The sequence below is a fragment of the Mchenga conophoros genome, linkage group LG20, assembly GCF_057382185.1.
Source record: "Mchenga conophoros isolate Kocher_MC1m ecotype Shallow Benthic linkage group LG20, M_conophoros_male_GT1.1, whole genome shotgun sequence".
Taxonomy (NCBI): domain Eukaryota; kingdom Metazoa; phylum Chordata; class Actinopteri; order Cichliformes; family Cichlidae; genus Mchenga; species Mchenga conophoros.
Genome location: NC_140545.1, coordinates 19616365 through 19635935, shown reverse-complemented (window position 1 = coordinate 19635935; position 19571 = coordinate 19616365). Strand labels below are relative to the sequence as shown.

Sequence of the window (19571 nt, the reverse complement as noted above, 5' to 3'; positions counted from 1 at the left end):
CAGGAGTGGCACCTGTTGACGTGTTGTGCGTTGGTTGTATAAAGCGGTTGTTTGACTTAGTTTCCTATCAGCTCAAAGCAAACTGGCCACTCTGCTCTAACCTCTTGAGATCACAAGGCGTTTTCACACAGAGAAATATTGTTTCTGAGTCAAGAACACCTCTTCCTTTTAATTTGCAAGCTTAGGTCAACCTTTTGACACCAGACTCCACAGCTTACTTGCTATGTAATAAGCCTGCAGTCAGTCAGTGAATGACCTAATCAAACTTGGCATGCTTTAATCTATCCTTGCTAATTAAGGGTTTCATGTTTTAATCTCTCACAGCGATCTTTTTCTTCTAATATATTGACACTCCCCCATCTTTGTTATTTTAATTGTGGCCTTTGCCTTCAGAAATACCTTCATTTTTCATTCCCCATGACGCTGAGGGTGCTGTAAAATGGTTTCAAATCAGTAGATGTAGATGCACATGCACAATACCTATACATACCTACCTAAAAGTAGATGCACATGCTGATGAATGACCTCTTATAGGCCCATCCTCCTCCTCAGTCATGCTGGATTTCCACAATTTCTGCAGAAGCACAAAACTCTGACCTAAATTACATGTATACTGATTTATCATGCAATGTGAATAGAACTAGTAGAGAATTACATGCTACATTTGAAGAAAGATGATTGAAAGATATACCATAAAGGCAGAATTCTGGACAAACACTCTTGCCTTTGGAACTGGTGGATTAAAAAACCCCTGGAGCAAAAGGGCAGTTAATAATATCTCTATTTAATGAAATGACTATTAAAATAAGCACAGTTTTTTTTGATGCTCTGACAGAATTAAATCGTTTAATATAGTGACCTGCCTTGGAAAGTATGCCAGATTAGATTATCTCTAAATTAATGTGCTACTCTGACGACAACAACAACAACAACAATAGTAATAATGATTATTATTATTATAACAGTTCCGTTTTATGCAGCCACATAGCTAATCAGTTTGCTTAGAGCAACAAAGGAAGCGCCGCTGCTGTCTTCTTGCTCGCGCACGCACCGCTGGCTACAATGGTAAAAGTGCGTGCTCGCTCCCGCTGTGTAGCGACAAGATGGCGGTCGCCGCCGGATCAGGTAAAACGGTTGAGACGTATTTAATCACTGCGAAAAGCTATTTTTGAACAGTGTTGTCAGTGAGTTTTTACCGCGTACCTGTTAGGTTTTATGATTAGATGGATTCCGCATTGAGGCGCTGTGCTATGTTGTGTTATTACATAGAAGCTAAAACAAAGCTGAGGAGAATGAATAGGAAGCGATGCTAGCAGCTAAGCTATCTTAAGTTAGATAAAAGGACAGCAGGTCTCACTTCAGTGCTGTTTTATGGGCGTGGAGCCGTTACTCGCCAGCCATCAGCAAATATGAGGCATTGCAACTTGCTTATGCATTTGTGTATTCATTTATACATTTTAATTTAATAGTTTGATTTAGGATGCTGCTTAAATTACAGCATCCTGTTGTCAAACCACAGCACCGCCACCCCACCGGAAAATGACAGCCTGTTTGCGACATCAGATTATTTACAGGCGCGATGTGTTGCAAACCGGGTGTGTAGCGTTACTTAAATGTCATCAAGAAATGCGGGTGAATCCCGCAGTAAGACGGTCTTCCTGCCCGGCTGTTAAACGTAAACAGTGACTGTACGTTTTCCGAGAGCTCATGAGGGAAACATGACCTGCGCTGAGCTTCACTGAGCTTCTCTGGAGACGCCGGTGAGCTGAGCTGAAATGCTGCAGCAGCTGGCAGTGTGACTGGGTTCGTTTGGATGGCTCTGTTAAGGGTGCAGCCTCGTCGTATCTCACTGCGGAGGCCAAGTGATGCGGCACCGCCGGAGCCAGATGCTCAAGTCTCACAGGACGTGAAAATAACACCTGCTCTTATCAAAAGGCTCACGTAGGCTGCGCAGCTGAGGCGTCCCTTATTTTTTCTGTCTTATTGAGTCATAACTTCATAACTGCAAGTCATTTTGTCTGGCACACTGCTGGCAGTTTTATTTAGCTTCGTAAATCTACCTGTGGCTCTGGAAGTTTGCATGACTGAATGGCTGTGTGTTTGCCCACAAACAGGCGTTAAAGTTCCTCGCAATTTCCGGCTCCTGGAAGAGCTGGAGGAAGGTCAGAAAGGTGTGGGAGATGGAACGGTGAGCTGGGGCTTGGAGGATGATGAGGACATGACCTTAACACGATGGAGAGGGGTGATCCTTGGCCCCCCAAGGGTTAGTGGTGCCATTTTTAACACCTGGATGAGGACTTTGCAGGAGCAGGGGAGTGTTGACCAAGCCAAAAGATTAAGTTACTTAAACCAAAGGTGTCAGGTTTGATTTGTGCATGGCATGATGTTGGGGAGCAAATCAGGTCGTCCATGTGAAGAAGAGGAAAACATCGAGGCACTAACACTACTTTGCAGTGCTTCGAATGAATGTTTTTGAATTAAAACAGAATAAATGTGAAGCAGAAGCACAATTAAACTCCTGACTAAAGACCAAATATCGCATAAGTTTGCAGCATAATGTTGTTTTTGACTGCTGACAGATGTCCCAGTATCTTTTTAGTTAATTTTTATTTATAGGTATTTATAAATACTTAGCACTGCTCAGTGCTAAGCTGTAAAGTTGAAATGACCTATATGAGACTGTTATTGAAAATGCTGTTTTTAAATTATTGACTACAGTCCTTTGAGGACCTCTTTCACAGGACCATGGACATTACCGTATGTTAGATTGCAGCTGGGTCAGCCAGTTTGTCTTCATCTACAGTGTATTCATTTACTGTGTGACTGGGTAAAACTGCAGCAGTGCTGTCACAGTTACAGCCTGTATGCAGGGAGCATAAAAAAATTCTGGCATGCCACCAAATGTTTTGGCCAGAGCCAAAAATTGTAATAAAATTAGCAGTTATGTTAATTATAGCAGACATTTTGTTGATTAGATTAAAGCAAAAGGCACAGATTTGTGTAAAAACAAGGTACCGCAGACTCTTTAAACTCTCCCCAGGGCCTTTGTGAGTCAGGAGAAAAAAAACCCTACAAGGGTATTTCCTGCCTTAGTTTTCACATGATGTTGTTGCACACAGTGAACATTGTGTACTTTTTTTTTTTTTTTTTTTTGTTCTTCAAAGTTCGGTGTGCTGTCTTCTCACCTCTCCCTAACTTCCTTTGATCAACAGACAAGCTATGAAAACAGGATGTACAATCTGAAGGTTGAATGCGGGCCAGGATACCCAGAATCACCACCTTTTGTCAGATTTGTGACAAAGATAAACTTGAATGGCGTGCACACCTCCAACGGTGTGGTATGTGAATTATTTATCATTATTCTTAAGCTTGATTGGCTCATTTTGGATGCACTCTGTGGAAGGAGCATCATATCTGCTCTGTGGAGTCAGATAAACAACTGATCAACTAGCTTAAACTGGCCTATCACTGATATGTCAGGATATATGTTTCGTATCATCTTATTGTTTAATACTCTCACTTACTGGTTGAATATTGGCTGAAATATCAATATAAGATTTTATTTACTCCTTAAAAGTCCCAAAAGGTCCAGCTCTGCAGTTGTCTGGTTATGAGTTCATATCATCTTGTTTAGAAGACGGCCATTGGTTCCATGGAAAAAGACGATAATAGATGATTTACATAATGTACATCTCGATCTTTATTCAGATGTTTTAGGATTTTCCAAGAGTTTTTTTTTTTTTTTTTAAAGATCTCAAAAAATTGGTAATATGTGGGATCTTTTTTCCTAACTTACATGAGCACCATGCAAGTTAGGAAGAAAGACGAGGGCCAGTTCAGCCTTCATTCTTATTTAAAAACCCACTTAGGGACAGTAGGTAGAGTGGTGACCCCATGATCAGAAGGTCGGGGGTTCAACTCCACTGAACGGCTACCCTGAGGTACCCCTGAGCAAGGTACCGTCCCTACACACTGCTCCCCGGGCGCTGCATTGGTGGCTGCCCACTGCTTCACTGGGTGAATGGGTTAAATGTAGAGGAACTATTTCCCTATGGGGACTAACACATACACACACATTATACACACATTATACTTTCAGACTTTTTTATTTTTATTTTATTTTTTTACTTTTAATGCAATATAATATTATAAGAGATTAATTGTCTAATATGGTCATCTCAGGCACACTGCTCTACCTTTAAACACCCACCTGCTACTCAAACCTTTTATTTTACGTGGCAAAACGCTGGGGGCAAAGGATAAAATTGCTTGTTTCAGTCTGTGGATAAACTGAGATGCTGTACCAAGGTAATTCATTAAGGATCGCTGTGAGCTATGGATCATGCGAAGTGACACTAGTCTATTTGGAAATGGAATAGATACAAAGGTCCCCTTTTTTGCACGTAAATAACATGACTTCCTCGCTTCTTTGTGGGTGGTTGCACTCATTTCACTTGGTCAAGCGTGTCAGTGCTCATTCATCTGTTGCTCTGCTTTTTTTTTCTCTAATTGTATGCCCAAGGTTAATGTGTGAAGCGTGACTTAAACACATTGCAGGTTAAAGCAGCAGTAAATCAGTTTCTATTAAAATAAATATGAATACCGGTATAATGGATCTGAACAATGAAATACAGTTATTAAAAAATAAATAATTTTTAAAAACATTTTGGTGCTTTAAAAAGGTAAATCCAAGATGGGGGATAATTACAATGTCTAACTGCATCCATCTCCACCCTGCAGGTTGACATGCATGCAGTGTCTGCGCTGGCCAAGTGGCAGAACTCCTACAGTATCCGGATGGTGCTGCTGGAGCTTCGACGGCTCATGACCTGCAAGGAAAACATGAAGCTTCCTCAGCCACCTGAAGGGCAGATCTACACCAACTGAGCCCCTGCTACTTTTGACTCCATGTTTTCTTTTTGTTTCCCACTTGTTCCTCTCTCTGTTTTGCTTTCATCCCTTTATCCCATCCCCCGCCATGTGACATTCCACCTCCTATCAACACCTTGGCTGAATGCACACACAACAGAAAACTTATGAATACAAGCAGATACATGCAGACGTACACACAGACACTGCTGTACACACACACACACACACACACACACACACACACAGCTGTACACACACACACACACACACACACACACACACACACACACACACACACACACACCACTTATTAAGCCGTCATAAGTCATTCCAGCCCTCTGTCCTCTCCTATCACTGGAGCTCTGGGTGGACTCGAGTCAGTCCACACCAGATACGATCATTCGAATACTGTACATCTTACTAATCTTTTTTTTTATTATTATTATTTGTTTAAAAATGCAGATTGTACAATAACATAAATAATATTGAGTGTATCTCGTTGTGTGTTGACTTTTTTTGTATACATATCTTCACATCGATGCATGGGTTCTTCGAGGATAGTTCTCCATCAGGGTGTACGTCTGAAACCTCTTATCCAAAACACATTAAATTTTTATTTTTATTTATTTATTTTTTCATGATGAGATATTTTATTAAGCCCGTGTTCACACGAGCTTATAAAGAATTGACTGGATCTCAATAAGTGGGTGCACATGACTGTTAAAAGAAATTCTGTCTAAGAAAGGTCCAAAGTGAGCAATGCATATTCACGCTACTATACCTGATCTTAAGCATATGTACTGTAGGTCTGCAGTTAAACCATGCTCTAAAAATATAAAGGAAACAAGCTACCTCTTTTGAGCCTGTATAAAAAAGAGCAACTATCTAATGTGAATGTGTCTTGCTCTTTCTCTTTCATAAATCCAAATTCATGCTTGTCACATGGTTGTGATGCTCGATCTAACTATACAGGGCGGGGCATGTGAGTATGAAGTCATGCAAGTTTACAGGAAGAGTGACAATGCTGTTTAAATGTTCTTTAATCACCTTAGCAGTTGTGGTAGAAGATATGTAGACATGTAATTCATTTAACAGGAAATTTCCCCCCTCAGGCCATATTTACACAGATACACAAGTCTTGCATTGCAATTATATTTAATATACCTTGATAAGCATGAAGTAACATCTCATGTTGTTTTGGCACCTTTATGGTAATTGAAATAATTAGAAACCTGAATAATAAAATGCGCTGTCAACCAAAAATGTTCAATTTAATTAATCAAGATTAAATAAATGGGGTTGTCCAAACGGACCATTTGTTCTAATTTTGGCTAATCCTAAAGGGCCTTACTAAGCAAGACACTCAGTGTAGAAAGCTTCAGTCCCTGTTCAAATACAGTGTACTAGTGCCTCTCAAAAATGACTAAATATTATAATAAGTTATTTTTTTGCAATTTCATGTGCAATAGGTCAAACCTTTTTTATCTTAATTTTGATCATAGCTTGTCGCTCATGAAAATTAGAAATCCAGTAAATGAGTAGTTTGAATAAATTATTATTTATACAGTATAAATACTGCAGACTAGTACATGAAACCACTATGATGAGTGACTATGCTGATTTGACAGATGTCTGGATGATGACCATTGACACCCTTAAGCCACCGAAGGTCACTGCTGAAAAGGCCGGCTGTTTGTAAAATAGTGTATTAAAGCATATTAAGGGAAAGTTGACTGGGGAAAAGACTGATGACTGCAGGCTCGAGAAGAGTTCAAGAAGGAGCTTCACAAGAAATAAACTGAGGCTCTGTATGTCCCCCAAGAACCACCATGCACAGATGTCTTCAGGAAAGAAACTACATCTGTCGCATTTCTAATCTAAAACTACTCCAGAACCAGGGACAATGGCAGAAGCATCTCGCCTGGACTACGGAGAAAAATGAACTGGACAGATGCTTCTGATTTATAAAATCAGGTCCTAAAGTCTGGAGGGAGAGTGCAGAGTTACAGGATCCGAGGTGCTTGAAGTCCAGTGTGAAGTTTCTGCAGCCTGTGATGATTTGGGGTACCATGCCATCTGCTGATGTTGGTTGTGTTTGGTTAACTGGAGCTATAAGCCAAAAATAATCAAAATGAATAAAACAAACAAACAAAAAGCAGAAAGCCACCACAGCTCCCCACAGCTGCTGAGCTCCAGGATGGATTGACGTCATTTGCTACAGATTCTGTCCACTGAGAATTTATTCCCAGAGAAATGATTCAAAGTACATTAAATTTGTTTCTCTAACATCTCCAAAATGTGGTCTGGCTGTCAGTTTGCATAAAGGCTGAGCTGACTCTACAACAACAGACTGTAGCCTGGTTACAGGCTAAAAAAAATCAAGCCACTAACACCTTTAAAGATGTGTGACTGGAAATGATAACTTCCTCGAAAACACCATTGTTCTCTCACTTTGTTAAACTTACAAGAGTTTTTTTTGTTCTCAGCTTAGAATATTTTAGCACGTCTTAGAGTTAAGTAAAACCTGACTACTTCTACAGAGTGTGCTTTCTGCATTAGTTACAAGTGATAAACTGGTCATTAAACACATCAGAGCTGCTTTTCCACCATCCCTGGACTCGCACCAGTTTGCATACAGGGAGAACCGGTCAACCGAGGATGCGATTGCCACAGTGCTGCACACATTACTGAAGCACTTGGAACACAGGAACACCTATGCACGGCTCCTCTTTGTAGACTACAGCTCGGCTTTTAATACCATCCGGCCATACAAACTCCGTCCCAAACTCCACCAACTGGGACTTAACTCCTCTCTGTGCAACTGGATTGTGGACTTCCTCACTAACCGTAGACAGAGTGTCAGAGTGGGTAAGAACACCTCTTCCACCCTTGTGGTCAACACCGGTGCCCCTCAGGGGTGTGTTCTGAGCCCTCTGCTATACACTCTCTTCACCCATGACTGTATTTCCTCCTGCGCGTCCAATCTCATTGTTAAGTTTGCAGATGACACTACAGTGCTCGGACTTATATCCAACAATGATGAGACAAACTATAGGACAGAGGTGCAACAACTAGAGTCATGGTGCCACGACAATAACTTGGTCTTAAACACCAAAAAGACCAAGGAGATCATTGTAGATTTCCGGAAGAGGGGTCATAACAACCATCTGCCTCTCTTCATTGGCATTGGAGAGGGTGAGCAGTTTTAAATTCTTGGGGGTAACTGTGACCGAGGACCTGTCCTGGGGCAACCATATCACCTCAGTTGTACGGAAGGCCCAACAGCGCCTCTACTACCTGAGGAGACTGCGGAGCGCACACATTCCCAGATCTCTGATGTTGAACTTCTACAACTGTGCCATCAGCAGCGTTCTGACGTATGGATTTCTAGTGTGGTTCCCCAGCTGCACCAAGGCCGATCAGCAAGCACTCCAGCGGGTGGTGAAAGAAGCTGGCAGAATTATTGGAACAAGTCTGCCAGAGATCAGTAATATCTTCCCCACTCGCTGTCTGAGGAGGGTGCACAGTATCCTGCGGGACCAACATCACCCTGCGCGCCACCTTTTCCATCTGCTTCCCTCAGGGAGAAGGTACAGGTCTATACAGGCCAGAACATCCAGACTGGCCAACAGCCTGTATCCACAGGCTGTGAGGCTCCTGAACTCTCTGCCCCCCTCTCACGGACAATAACCATATCCAACTTCTTAATAGCAATGAACTGGTCTGCATTGGTGCATCATATCTTTATTCTCTTCCCCCCCCTGCCCCCCCCCCCCTCTTTCTTAAATAGATAACTATCATATCTGATATCATATCTCACAGTACAATAATATTGAATGGGTTGCATTGTTGTATTTTGTCATGTTTCTCAGGTCTTTGTCTGAATTTCTACGAACATTATTGCTAAGGATTGTCTTATTGCATTGGAGTCACACTGGGTTAAATATGTACACTTGGGTTTTAAGGGGTATTTATTATTTTCTTCTTTTTTTTGGGTTGTATGGAAGCCCCAAACGCAATTTCATTGTTCTTGACAATGACAATAAATAAATAAATACTAAATAAACACGCTTGAAAAAGGCAAAAAGGGACAAAAAAAAAAAGCTTTGTATGATATTAAATACATTTTTGGCCTTTTATACATCCACCACATAGTACTCAATGCTTTTAAGCATGTGGGTCATGTGTGTGACCTGGTGAAGTTCACACAAAACATCAGAATGTTTGTTGGTGTCAGAAGGGCTGATCCGAGTATTAAAAAAACTGTTCAGAAACTACTGGGATTTTCACACACAACCATCTCCACAGATTAAATGGGATGTTCTGAAAATAAGAAAATATCCAGTGAGCTACAGTTTCTACAGTTCTCTTAAGAAAATACCTTGTTTAAGTGGCCAAACTGCTTTGAGCTGATAAGGAGGAAACAGTAACTCAAATAACCAACTGGGCTGTGCAGAAGAAAATCCCTGAACTCGCACGTTGAAGACGAGTGTCACTCCTGCCAGTTAAGAACATAAAATGAAGCTACAATTTGCACAGACTGCCCTAAACTGGACATAGATGTTATATCAACAGTTCAGGCTGCTGGTGTAATAGTGTCGGGAATATTTTCTTGTACCACTTTTGGCCCCTTAGTACCAAGTGAGCATCATTTAAACCCCACAGGCTGCGGCTGAGCACGTTCGTCCCTTTATAACTGCAGTGTGACCATCTTCTGCTTCTAGCAGGATAACACATCATTTCAAAAATCTCCAATGATGCCAAACTGGTTTCTTTAACCTAACATTCAGTTTACTGTTCTCAAATAGCCTCCACAGTCACCAGATGTCAGTCCAATAGAGCACCTCTGGGAGGTAGTGGAACAGGAGATTTGCGTCATAGATGCGCAGCTGACAAATGTGCAGCAGCTGTGTGACGCTCTCAAGTCAATATGGACCAAAATGTCTGATGATTGTTTCCAGGACCTTGATGAATCTGTGCCACGAAGGATTAAGGCAGTTATGCAGGCAAAAGGGGGTCCAACCCATAATGAGAAAGGTGTACCTAATCAAGTGGCTGGTGAATATATAGTCAGTATTATAGGTTTTAAAAACTATCAGGCAATGCCAAAATACTAAGCTCTATATTTATTAATATCTGCTACGGCATGTATCATACAGTTTTGTGATTCCTGTGATGTTAAAAAAAACTGCCCTTTGAAAAGCATTTATTTTGAAAAGTCTGATAGAAATAAATGCTGCTGATACAAGAGGAGTGCTTTTCTGTAGTCACAGATACTTCAGTCTGTTTTTAGGCTTACCAAAAACTGTAAAACTCCACACGCATGAGAACCTGTTGTGGTTTTAAAGATGGGATGAAAATAGCAAAAGCAGATCTAAAAAGATTTAAGTGTCGAGTAAAATTAAAACAGAAAGCAGAACTGACACACATGAGCTGTGAGAAAGGAGAAGGAGAAAAAACAAGCACCTGTTTGTCTGGGCAGACTATGCAAACTAAAAGCCTAATTTTGTTTGATGAGAACTCGTTGTGGAACACTGTTTGTGCTGTTTCATGGAGACACTGGGAAAACACAGGGAAACATCATCATCATTAGGCTATTATTAATGAAATCCTCTTCTGTAATGAGAAGTCAAATGAGTCAGTGTTGGTGGTGCTCTCAGGCATCCAAACAGGTCTGAGCCGGTTATAAAACAACCTACTTGATTGTTTTGCACTAACAGGAAGTGAAACATAAGTATGTCAGTACAAGTTTTGACAGAGCCAGCACACGTCATCACATCAGTCATCTCTTAGCCCCTGGCCACAGTTCCTCCTGTGTGTAATTCAAATGCTTATTAACTGCTTTTAAGGGTCCTGCCCATGTTTATGGTTGATTTCAGGTTTCTGTAAAAACCAGCCTCAGGATGCCTTTTTTTTTTTTATCTTTTCTATCACAGACTCTGTTGCCTTATTTATAGCCTTATTTTCTTGATTGATTTGTATGTTATTTTATCATTTTTAAACCCTTTTTATCCTGTATTTTCTTACAAAATGTAAAGCTAGTTACATCTTTTACTTTGCTTTATACATAGCAAATTAACACAGTGCTCTATTATGAATAGTATTATTCTTACTGCTAATATTATCATCATTGTATCAATCCAGCTGAAATGTCAGCACTTCCCAAAAAGATACTGTTTACCAAATAAGACAGTCCATCAGCAGCACAGTATATTGATATATTTTGGTTGATTCAACTGAATAAATTTAATTTTATAAATATTCATCCTTGTTCAGCAAGGGATGACTCCTACTAGCGTTGTTAATCCCAGCATCTTTTCCCCGTTACTCCATCAGGAAGCTCTACTATTAGAGAGACTGTAATGATATTTCAAAAACATTATCTTTTAATAAATAATTAAAAAAAACCATGACAATTATGTCATTTATTATTATAAAATTTAGTCTTGACATTAATGTAACTTTGAAATGAATGATGCTACTGATCTGTAGTGCCATCTTCAGCTCTACACTTTATTTCCTGGACCACATGCAGACCTCTGTGACATCAGTGGCCTGAGCTAGTAAAGCCAGCATGATAGCCTTTATATGAAATTGTCCACCCCTCTGAATGCCCGCTTATTTCAAATGTGGGTGTTACATTTACAAGAAGAGCAGCCTGAGATGTCTGAAGAAAGACTTTAACCATGTGTTTCAGCGAGTCTACAGGCACTGCTTGCAGCTAAGCAACACAAACAGCATTTACTGTTTGTGTTGTAATCTCTCCATGACCAGGAACAGAAGTGCATTTTATTTTTAAAAAAGGAATAAGCAGCTACTGCAGTTTGGCACTTTGTAAAGATATCCAACTGGACCCTCTGACAGGCACAACACGATCAGTTGTATATTATACAGCTAATGTTTGCATACTCACTCTCTAACCTCATTTGATGACCACTAAACATGCAAAAAATCATCATGTTTAAAATAAACAGCTGCAGATTAATAAAAACAGAGTAAACACAAATTTGCTCTTAAGTATTGAGGGCAAAAAAAAAAAAAAATCCCATAAATTAATACATTTAAATAAATTAATGCAGAGATAATGCAAACATGATTCAAGTTTTTCCCTTAGCAATACTACTTTCTGTTATTGCTTTTCATTTAGCTGAAGTTATTGTGCAAACATCAAAAATTTTGGATGTTTAAAAAAATATCACCAGTTTAATTTATATTTCTTGCTTTGTTTGGACAGCAAGAAATGTGTTATTTAATAGTTTTGATGTCTTAAAAATAGATGAATAAATGTGTCCAGATTCTCAGTTGGTTACAATAAATTTTAATCTGCCACCCTTCCACTGTAAACATTAAAAACCTACTGATTATAATGAAAACTGGATCCATGTGACAGTATCTGAAACAGTTGCATAGTGTCACTAAATAAATACAGATTTGATTTAGTGACACTGTGATGTGTTACGGCTCAGTCACGTAGTGTGAAAATGGAAAGCAGCCTTTTTGTAAATAGGAAAAATTAGTGATTGCATTGAATGTTTTCTGCTGTCAGCAACTGAGTGCAATCAGTTTCAACAACAAAACCGGTGACCTGGAGGTTGAGTGTGTACGCTCATTTTATATAGTCATAAAAAGTTTGGTCATACTGCAGACTCCAGTCAGGACTCCAGTCCAGTTTTCCCTAATGTGACTGTAGCATTAGTGAGTTAAGCTCAGTTTACCAGAACAAGGTATTTTGGCTCTGTTTTACAGGAGGACCATGATGTTTTAATACCAAATAGACACAATGAAGTGGCTACTTTTCCACAGTAATTTGGTACCAGTGTTTTTCAAAGGACTGATTTGTCAAAGCTCGGTGGCAAACCGATTTATTTGACACTTGTGACCAGTAGAGGGCAATGTAGTATTAATCTAACCTGACTTAATTCGATTTCATCAGTTCAGTGTGATATTTAACAGTTATGTGACCCTGAGGGGGGAAATATGTTTCTGTAGAGTTGGTATTGGAAATATAAGACCCCATAAACCTCATCTAGTGTTTCACTTTGGGCTACAGGTTGGTATTGTCAATTAATATGAGCCTTGCTTTTGAGCTTGTCTATATTTTGGCAAATTGGCATGTAAAACAAGACGGATTAGATATTAGGAGTTCTTTCTTGAGACTTCCTCATGAATATATCGAACAAAAATGTCTTGTAATTTCTAAGCAGGTTTTTGGAGGCTTGTTTGCATTCACTCTAGATATAAAGGTAATCCTGGAAGTTTAAATTCACTCAATCTAAAAAATACAACTATGTGTCTCTTTTTAATTATGCTGAAGGCTGAATTGTGATTCTTTTTTGGCACTTTGGTATCTTCCCTTTAACTTTCAGATGTTAAACTCCCCCCTGTAGCTGCGTTTGAACAGTCAAAAACAATTATTACTTTTATTTTTTTATTGTCTTATTCTTTTAGCTGTCTGTGCGAGCTCCTCAAAGTGCTAAAGACTAACTTGACCTTAATAAAGGAAGACACTACCCCCTGTTATCTGGTGGAGCTGATCATTGGTGCAGGAGTGGACTCTGACCTACACAGCAGCCACACGAGTCCCACCAGCATGTGCTTATGCAAGACCAGTCAGTAATCTTTTTGTAAGATGACAGCAAGTCCTATTCAGCGCCTCCAAGGATTAAAACAACTTGTAAGTACATTTTTGTATCTAAAAGGAAGTGCATTTACTCGAGAGCTCAGTACTGAGTGCGTGCAAACACTGTAATTTCTGTTTTTCTTTTAACCTCATTATCTCAACTGACCACACCACTTAAAGTACAGTATAAGACTGTGTTTGTCAGCAACCTCAGTGTCAGCTTCTTCAAATTCTGTTTATCACAAGACTGCCTTCTGACTTATTTCATCATGAGATCAGTTTGAAAGCCACACGCATGCACAAAGACAGAGTGAAAATGTGAAGAGGAAGAGATGGGCAGGCACATATGGTTTGTTGAATTCCTCGACAATGTCTGAAAGTAATGTGAAAATTGTACCAGCCACTGCAGGTGTGAACCCTTCTTAATGCTGAAAAGGTTGTTATTTATTTTGGGTAATGACTAACTACCACTACACTGTATCGCAGGTATCAGTGGGATAAAAGTATTTCTGTTTTATGCTGATTTACATTTGTAACATGAGTCTACATTTATTATGTTATGAGAAGAAATAAAGAAACAAAATATAGCATCAGAAATATAAAATACGATCCATTTCAGCAAATTAACTACAAAGTAACGATGAGTTGCTTCAGCTTTACTGGCTACAACAATAAAAGACATCTCAGGCATGAAAGTCTATACAGGTGAGGAAAGCATGACTGACAGTGTGGTAGACAGCGGGACCACAGGTACTGCTTGTCACATTACTTAGCTTCTAGTTTACTTATATTGCCAGCAGTTGCTGTACAAAGGAACAGGTTTCTGTTTGAGATCTCTGTCTGTTGGTACCGTTATCATGAACTCAATATCTCGAAGAACTTGAATGAATTTCTTCACATGACATTTATCTTAACTTAAGAATGAGCTTATCAGATGTTAGTGGTCAATGATCAAGGTCGCTGTGACCTCACAAAACATGTTTTTGGCCATAGCTCTTAGACTGTGATGGCATTTTATATGTAAAAGGTCAAAGGTCAAGTTTAGACCTCAACTTCCCTTGCTGGCAGAGGCATAAAACCAGAAGGGAGTAGTTATAATTTTTTTTGAAAAGAATTTCTTTTGTTTCAAAAGAATGCCGACTATTATTATTATTATTATTATTATTATTATTATTATTAAAGTACCGGTAGTACAAACAACAAACAAACAAGAAAACACCCACAAATATTTCAGAAAATTTAGTGTTTTTTCTCTTTGTTTTTTAAAATGTCAAATATTGTATAACAAGACAGAACAACAAATGTGAATGGATTTTTTTCCTCATACTTAACTAACTCAAGCCCTTCATTGAACTACCAAATAAACACATTGGTACTCTCTTTCTGCTCAGACACGTGGCAGCACTTCTGCTATAATTTTGTTCGTGTTTAACAAAATAAAAATGCAGACATAAGTGGACACATTAGTTTTTGACTGCTAGTGAAAATTGTTTACAAATAACTCTCACTGAACTAGCACAGTCAATCCCTCAACATGTTTGTACTCTCTGCTCATATTGCCTTCATATTAAATAATTTTATTATTAACATTGCACTCAACAACAAACAAATCCTTCCTAACAAAAAAAAGTAACTTCAAGGGCCAAACTGCATTATATTTCTTCACATCAATATACAGGCCGCGAGTTTGAGACCCCTGGTATTTACTCTGAGTTTGGGAACACCCAGACACAACAGCATTACACAGCACTTTTCTTACATACTGATGCATCCTTATTAATTTATTTCCACAGACTTTTTCACACTGATCCACCTGCAGTATGGCTCTGCTCGTCCACTTTCTGGCCTGCGCCTTTGGCATTGGCTCCTGGGTGGCTGTGAACGGACTGTGGGTGGAGCTGCCGCTCATTGTCAACGCACTCCCTGAAGGCTGGGATCTACCCTCCTACCTCACAGTAATTATCCAGTTTGCTAACGTGGGACCTCTGCTGGTCACCCTGATGCACAAACTGTACCCAGGGTGTCTTAAAGAGTATATTGTCATTTACTCCATCCTCTCCATCGGTGTCCTGTCCTGCATCCTGCTTGCCTTCTTCTGGGACAGGACCACGATTTTTATAGGGGCATCACGTAGCACAGCCTTCTTTATCATAACTTTCTTCCTTTCTCTGGTGGACTGCACTTCTTCAGTTACCTTCTTACCTTTTATGATGCAGCTTCCAGCAAAATATATTACCACTTATTATATTGGAGAGGGGCTAAGTGGTTTCATTCCTGGTGTAGTTGCTCTAGCTCAGGGTGTGGGTATGGCCAAATGCGTCAACTCTTCTGAGACTGCAGGAAACCACACAGGATCATTACATACGGAGTATCTTCCCCCAAACTTCTCCACCGAGGTGTTTTTCTTCATCCTAGCAGCCATGATGTGCATAAGCCTGGCTGCTTTTGTTGCACTGAACAGACTCCCTCGGACATACGAGCTGTCCACTGAGAACCTTGTGCAGGATACAGTAGTGTCTGTCAGATCCTATCTGTATAACTCAGGGGCTGATCTTGATGGAGGAAGCGTAAAAAACAATGGCGAGGCGGTTGCCCAGGGCAGACATCTGGTGGAAAAACCTTCCGTGTACCAGCTGACCTTCATTTACTTTCTGGTGGTGTGGGTTAATTCTGCAACCAACGGCCTGCTTCCCTCTGTGCAAACATACTCCTGTATGCCATACGGGAACCTGGCCTATCACCTCTCTGCAGCTCTGGCATCAGTGGCCAACCCAGTGGCCTGTACTCTTGCAATGTTCATCCAAAACAGGTAATAATGTTTTATTATTGTAAGTCTGTATGAAACGAAAAGTGAAGTGTCCCGATGAACACCGAAGCAGTTTTGACTTCCTCTGTTCAGGGTAAAATCTGTACCAAATCAAAAACACGTGAATCAATTTGCTATGTTGGTAAATAGTTTACAGATGCATTTACTGAACATAACTCATAACTCATAAACGCTGGTCCCCTGGCCTGCAGGTTATGGGTCCACAGCTTGATCTGCAATAGACACTGGAAAGTATATAATGGACACTGAAGAATGGCCATCTAATTTAGGGTCCTGGGAAGAGCAAAGCCTATCCCAGTTGTCATAGGGGTAGAAGCAGGGTACACCCTGGACAGTTTGCCAGTCATTTGCAGGGTTGTCACAGAGAGACAGATGACCATTCATGCTCATTCACACCCAATTTACAATCAAAAGTTAGCCTAACATGCACGCACATGTTTTTGGATTATGGGAAGAAGTACCCACGCAGAGCTGGGGGGAACATGCAAACTCCACAAAGAAAGAAAGCTGGCTGGCAGACTCAAACCCAGGAGCGTCTCACTGTGAGGCAGCAGTGCTTACCACAGCACCTGCAAAAAGTAGGTCAGATTGTAAAATGAACCTACTGCTCCTCTAATCTATGACGTCAGTAAACACTTTCCTTATTGTAGTCTCAATCTTTAGTCACATCTAAGAGCATAAAGGTTGTTGTGACGATTACAGTTACAAAAGGCTGATTAAGCATGTTTACTGGGTATGATACTACAGCACCTTAGCATTGAAGACAAAGACACTTTTTTCATCTAATTTGGATTCCCCAAATCTTACATTTTCTACAGAGGAGTGTAGATTTTATCCCCATCATGATTTTTGTAAGCTCTTTGGAAAAGAAGTGTTTACCATACAGCAAGCAAACTCTACTTTAGTGTATTTACAGGTACCTGATTGTTATTAACAAGTTTTTTCCCCCACTGTCACTCAAATATTTGCTTGGGCACAAGGTCCATTGAATTATTCACTTGAAAGACAAGTTGCCTTTGGATTCAGAGAAATTAACTAACTGCTGCTGATAACAGACGTCTTTTGCGCCCAGGTCGCTGGTCTTTCTCGGCCTTCTGGCGGTGGTGGGGACAGGATTTGGCAGCTATAACATGGCCATGGCAGCTATGAGTCCCTGTCCCTTGCTTCATGGGTCTGCAGTGGGAGAGGCGATAATTGTGAGTGAAACGCAAGCATGTTCTTTGTACAAAAGTACAAAACCTCCTTCATAAACATCCTGAGCGTTGAACTCTGCTCACTCATAACTTATGATGAGGCAACATCATTACTCAGTGTGAAATCAGAGTCTATTTTTTAGTCACAAACACTGTTAAAATAATGATTAACATCCAAATGAGCTGCTGAGTCTGTGTTCTTGTTTTACTCTCACCAGGTGCTCTCATGGCTCTTCTTTACTGGGACATTGTCTTATGTCAAAGTCATGGTGGGTGTCATCCTGAGAGACCGGAGCCACAACGCTTTGGTCTGGTGTGGAGCTGCGACACAGATGGGTTCACTAGTGGGCTCCGTCATTATGTTCCCGCTGGTTAACATTTACCAGTTCTTCAAGTCAGGAGACTTCTGCAACACCGAGTGCCCTCTATGACTGATGACGAGCTGCAGACTTTGTTAGATTAATTTAATCTTTTTTTGCAAGAGATGTAGATGAAAGGCGCTCTCATGACTATAAACAAAAAGTGAAGCCAGAACTGTTTCTGGCATGTCACTCCCTCACTAACAAACATGCTGCATCTTGTTTTTAATCAAGGCACAAATTAACACACAAGTGGTTATGCAGTCCTGTGAAAAACAAAATACACTCTATGATTCAGTTGTTTGTATGACCACCTTTAGCTGCAATAACTTGAAGTTATTGTTTTCTATATGACTTTATTGCTCTCTCACACCGCTGTGGCCCACTCTCCTTTACTGCCTTGCTTTAGTTCATTGAGGTTTGCAGGCATTCATTTATGCACAGCTCATAAATACACAGTATTTCAATCAGGTTGAAGTCTGGACTTTGACTGGGTCATTGCAACACCATGATTCTTTCATTCTTTCTTCTACTCTTGTAGATTTGCTGCTGTGCTTGGGATCATTGTCCTGTTGCACGACCCATTTTTGGACAAACTTTAACTGTCGGCCAGGTGGCTTTGCATTTGGCTCTAGAATATTTTGGTGTACAGAGGAATTCCTGGTTGACTCAGTGAGTGCAAGGTTCCTAAGTCCTGTGGCCTCAAAACAAACCCATATAATCACCCCTCCACCACCGTGCTGACAGCTGGAATGAGGTGTTTGTGCTTATGTGGTAAATGTGATTTCCGTCAAATGTGGCGCTGTGCACTGTGGCTAACCATCTTCACTATGATCTTGTCTGACCAAAAGACATTGTTTCAGAAGTCTTGTGATTTATTGCAACTTGGCAACCTTAAGCTGTCCTGCCATGTTCATTTTAGAGACAAGAGACTTTCTTCTGGCAGCCTTCCAAACTGGCCATACTTGTTCAGTCGTTTTCTAATTTTTTATCGTCATGAACGTTAACATTTAACATACTAACTGAGGCCTGTAAGGTCTGAGATGTAGCTCTTGAGGTTTTTGCAGTCGTTGGGCATTGCCGTCTGACCTTGGGGTAAATTTACTAGGACATCCCTTGCTGGGAAGATAGTGGCATTGTGCTAACACACACCTGAATGCTCCAGACCAGCAAACTGCCCAAACGTTAGCTTTTATAGAGGTGGTCACACTTGCTGCATTTGATTAGCAGCACCTGGCTGCTTCACATCATCTTAATTCCTGGGGTAGCAGTAAAGGTGTGCTTAGCCCTTCAGGGAGTCCTGCGAAAACTTATTTTTCCCCTCACATGACTCTAATCCTTCAAAACATCACAACATGTCATTTTTACATTTTTTCTTTGAGCTGGTAAAACCGACGTGCTTGTCAATGAGCTTCAGAGGTGAATTCAGCTTCTACCTTTTTCCAGACATACGACTGGTTTAAATTTTGCATTTTTTTTTGTTGCTCAAATGATATTTACTTTGCAATGTTGTGTTTATTAAAACACGTTTGGACTTACACTTGTTACAATATTTGGCCACTAGATGGCACAAGCATTCTTTTAAGACATGTCGGTTCACAATCTGCAGACACCGAGTGACCACAAATCCTTCGACGTGAAATACAGTTTACTGGGTGCTCGAAACAATAAAAGGGGTTAAACAGATTGAAAGCTCATAT

The 19571-nt window shown here is 40.3% G+C and overlaps 2 protein-coding genes across 2 annotated transcripts; both read left to right on the top strand.

Annotated features, from left to right (window-relative positions):
• Positions 1 to 1053: 1053 nt before the first annotated feature.
• LOC146550650 (ubiquitin-conjugating enzyme E2 variant 1-like) lies at positions 1054 to 5366 on the top strand. Its single transcript, XM_085259689.1, has 4 exons — positions 1054 to 1125; positions 2115 to 2263; positions 3213 to 3338; positions 4741 to 5366. Exons 1-4 carry the CDS (start codon positions 1104 to 1106, stop codon positions 4885 to 4887), a joined length of 444 nt encoding a protein of 147 aa, XP_085115815.1. The 5' UTR covers positions 1054 to 1103; the 3' UTR covers positions 4888 to 5366.
• Positions 5367 to 13446: 8080 nt separating this feature from the next.
• slc52a3-1 (solute carrier family 52 member 3-1) lies at positions 13447 to 18342 on the top strand. Its single transcript, XM_085260552.1, has 4 exons — positions 13447 to 13546; positions 15286 to 16301; positions 17392 to 17515; positions 17731 to 18342. Exons 2-4 carry the CDS (start codon positions 15313 to 15315, stop codon positions 17941 to 17943), a joined length of 1326 nt encoding a protein of 441 aa, XP_085116678.1. The 5' UTR covers positions 13447 to 13546; positions 15286 to 15312; the 3' UTR covers positions 17944 to 18342.
• Positions 18343 to 19571: the final 1229 nt, after the last annotated feature.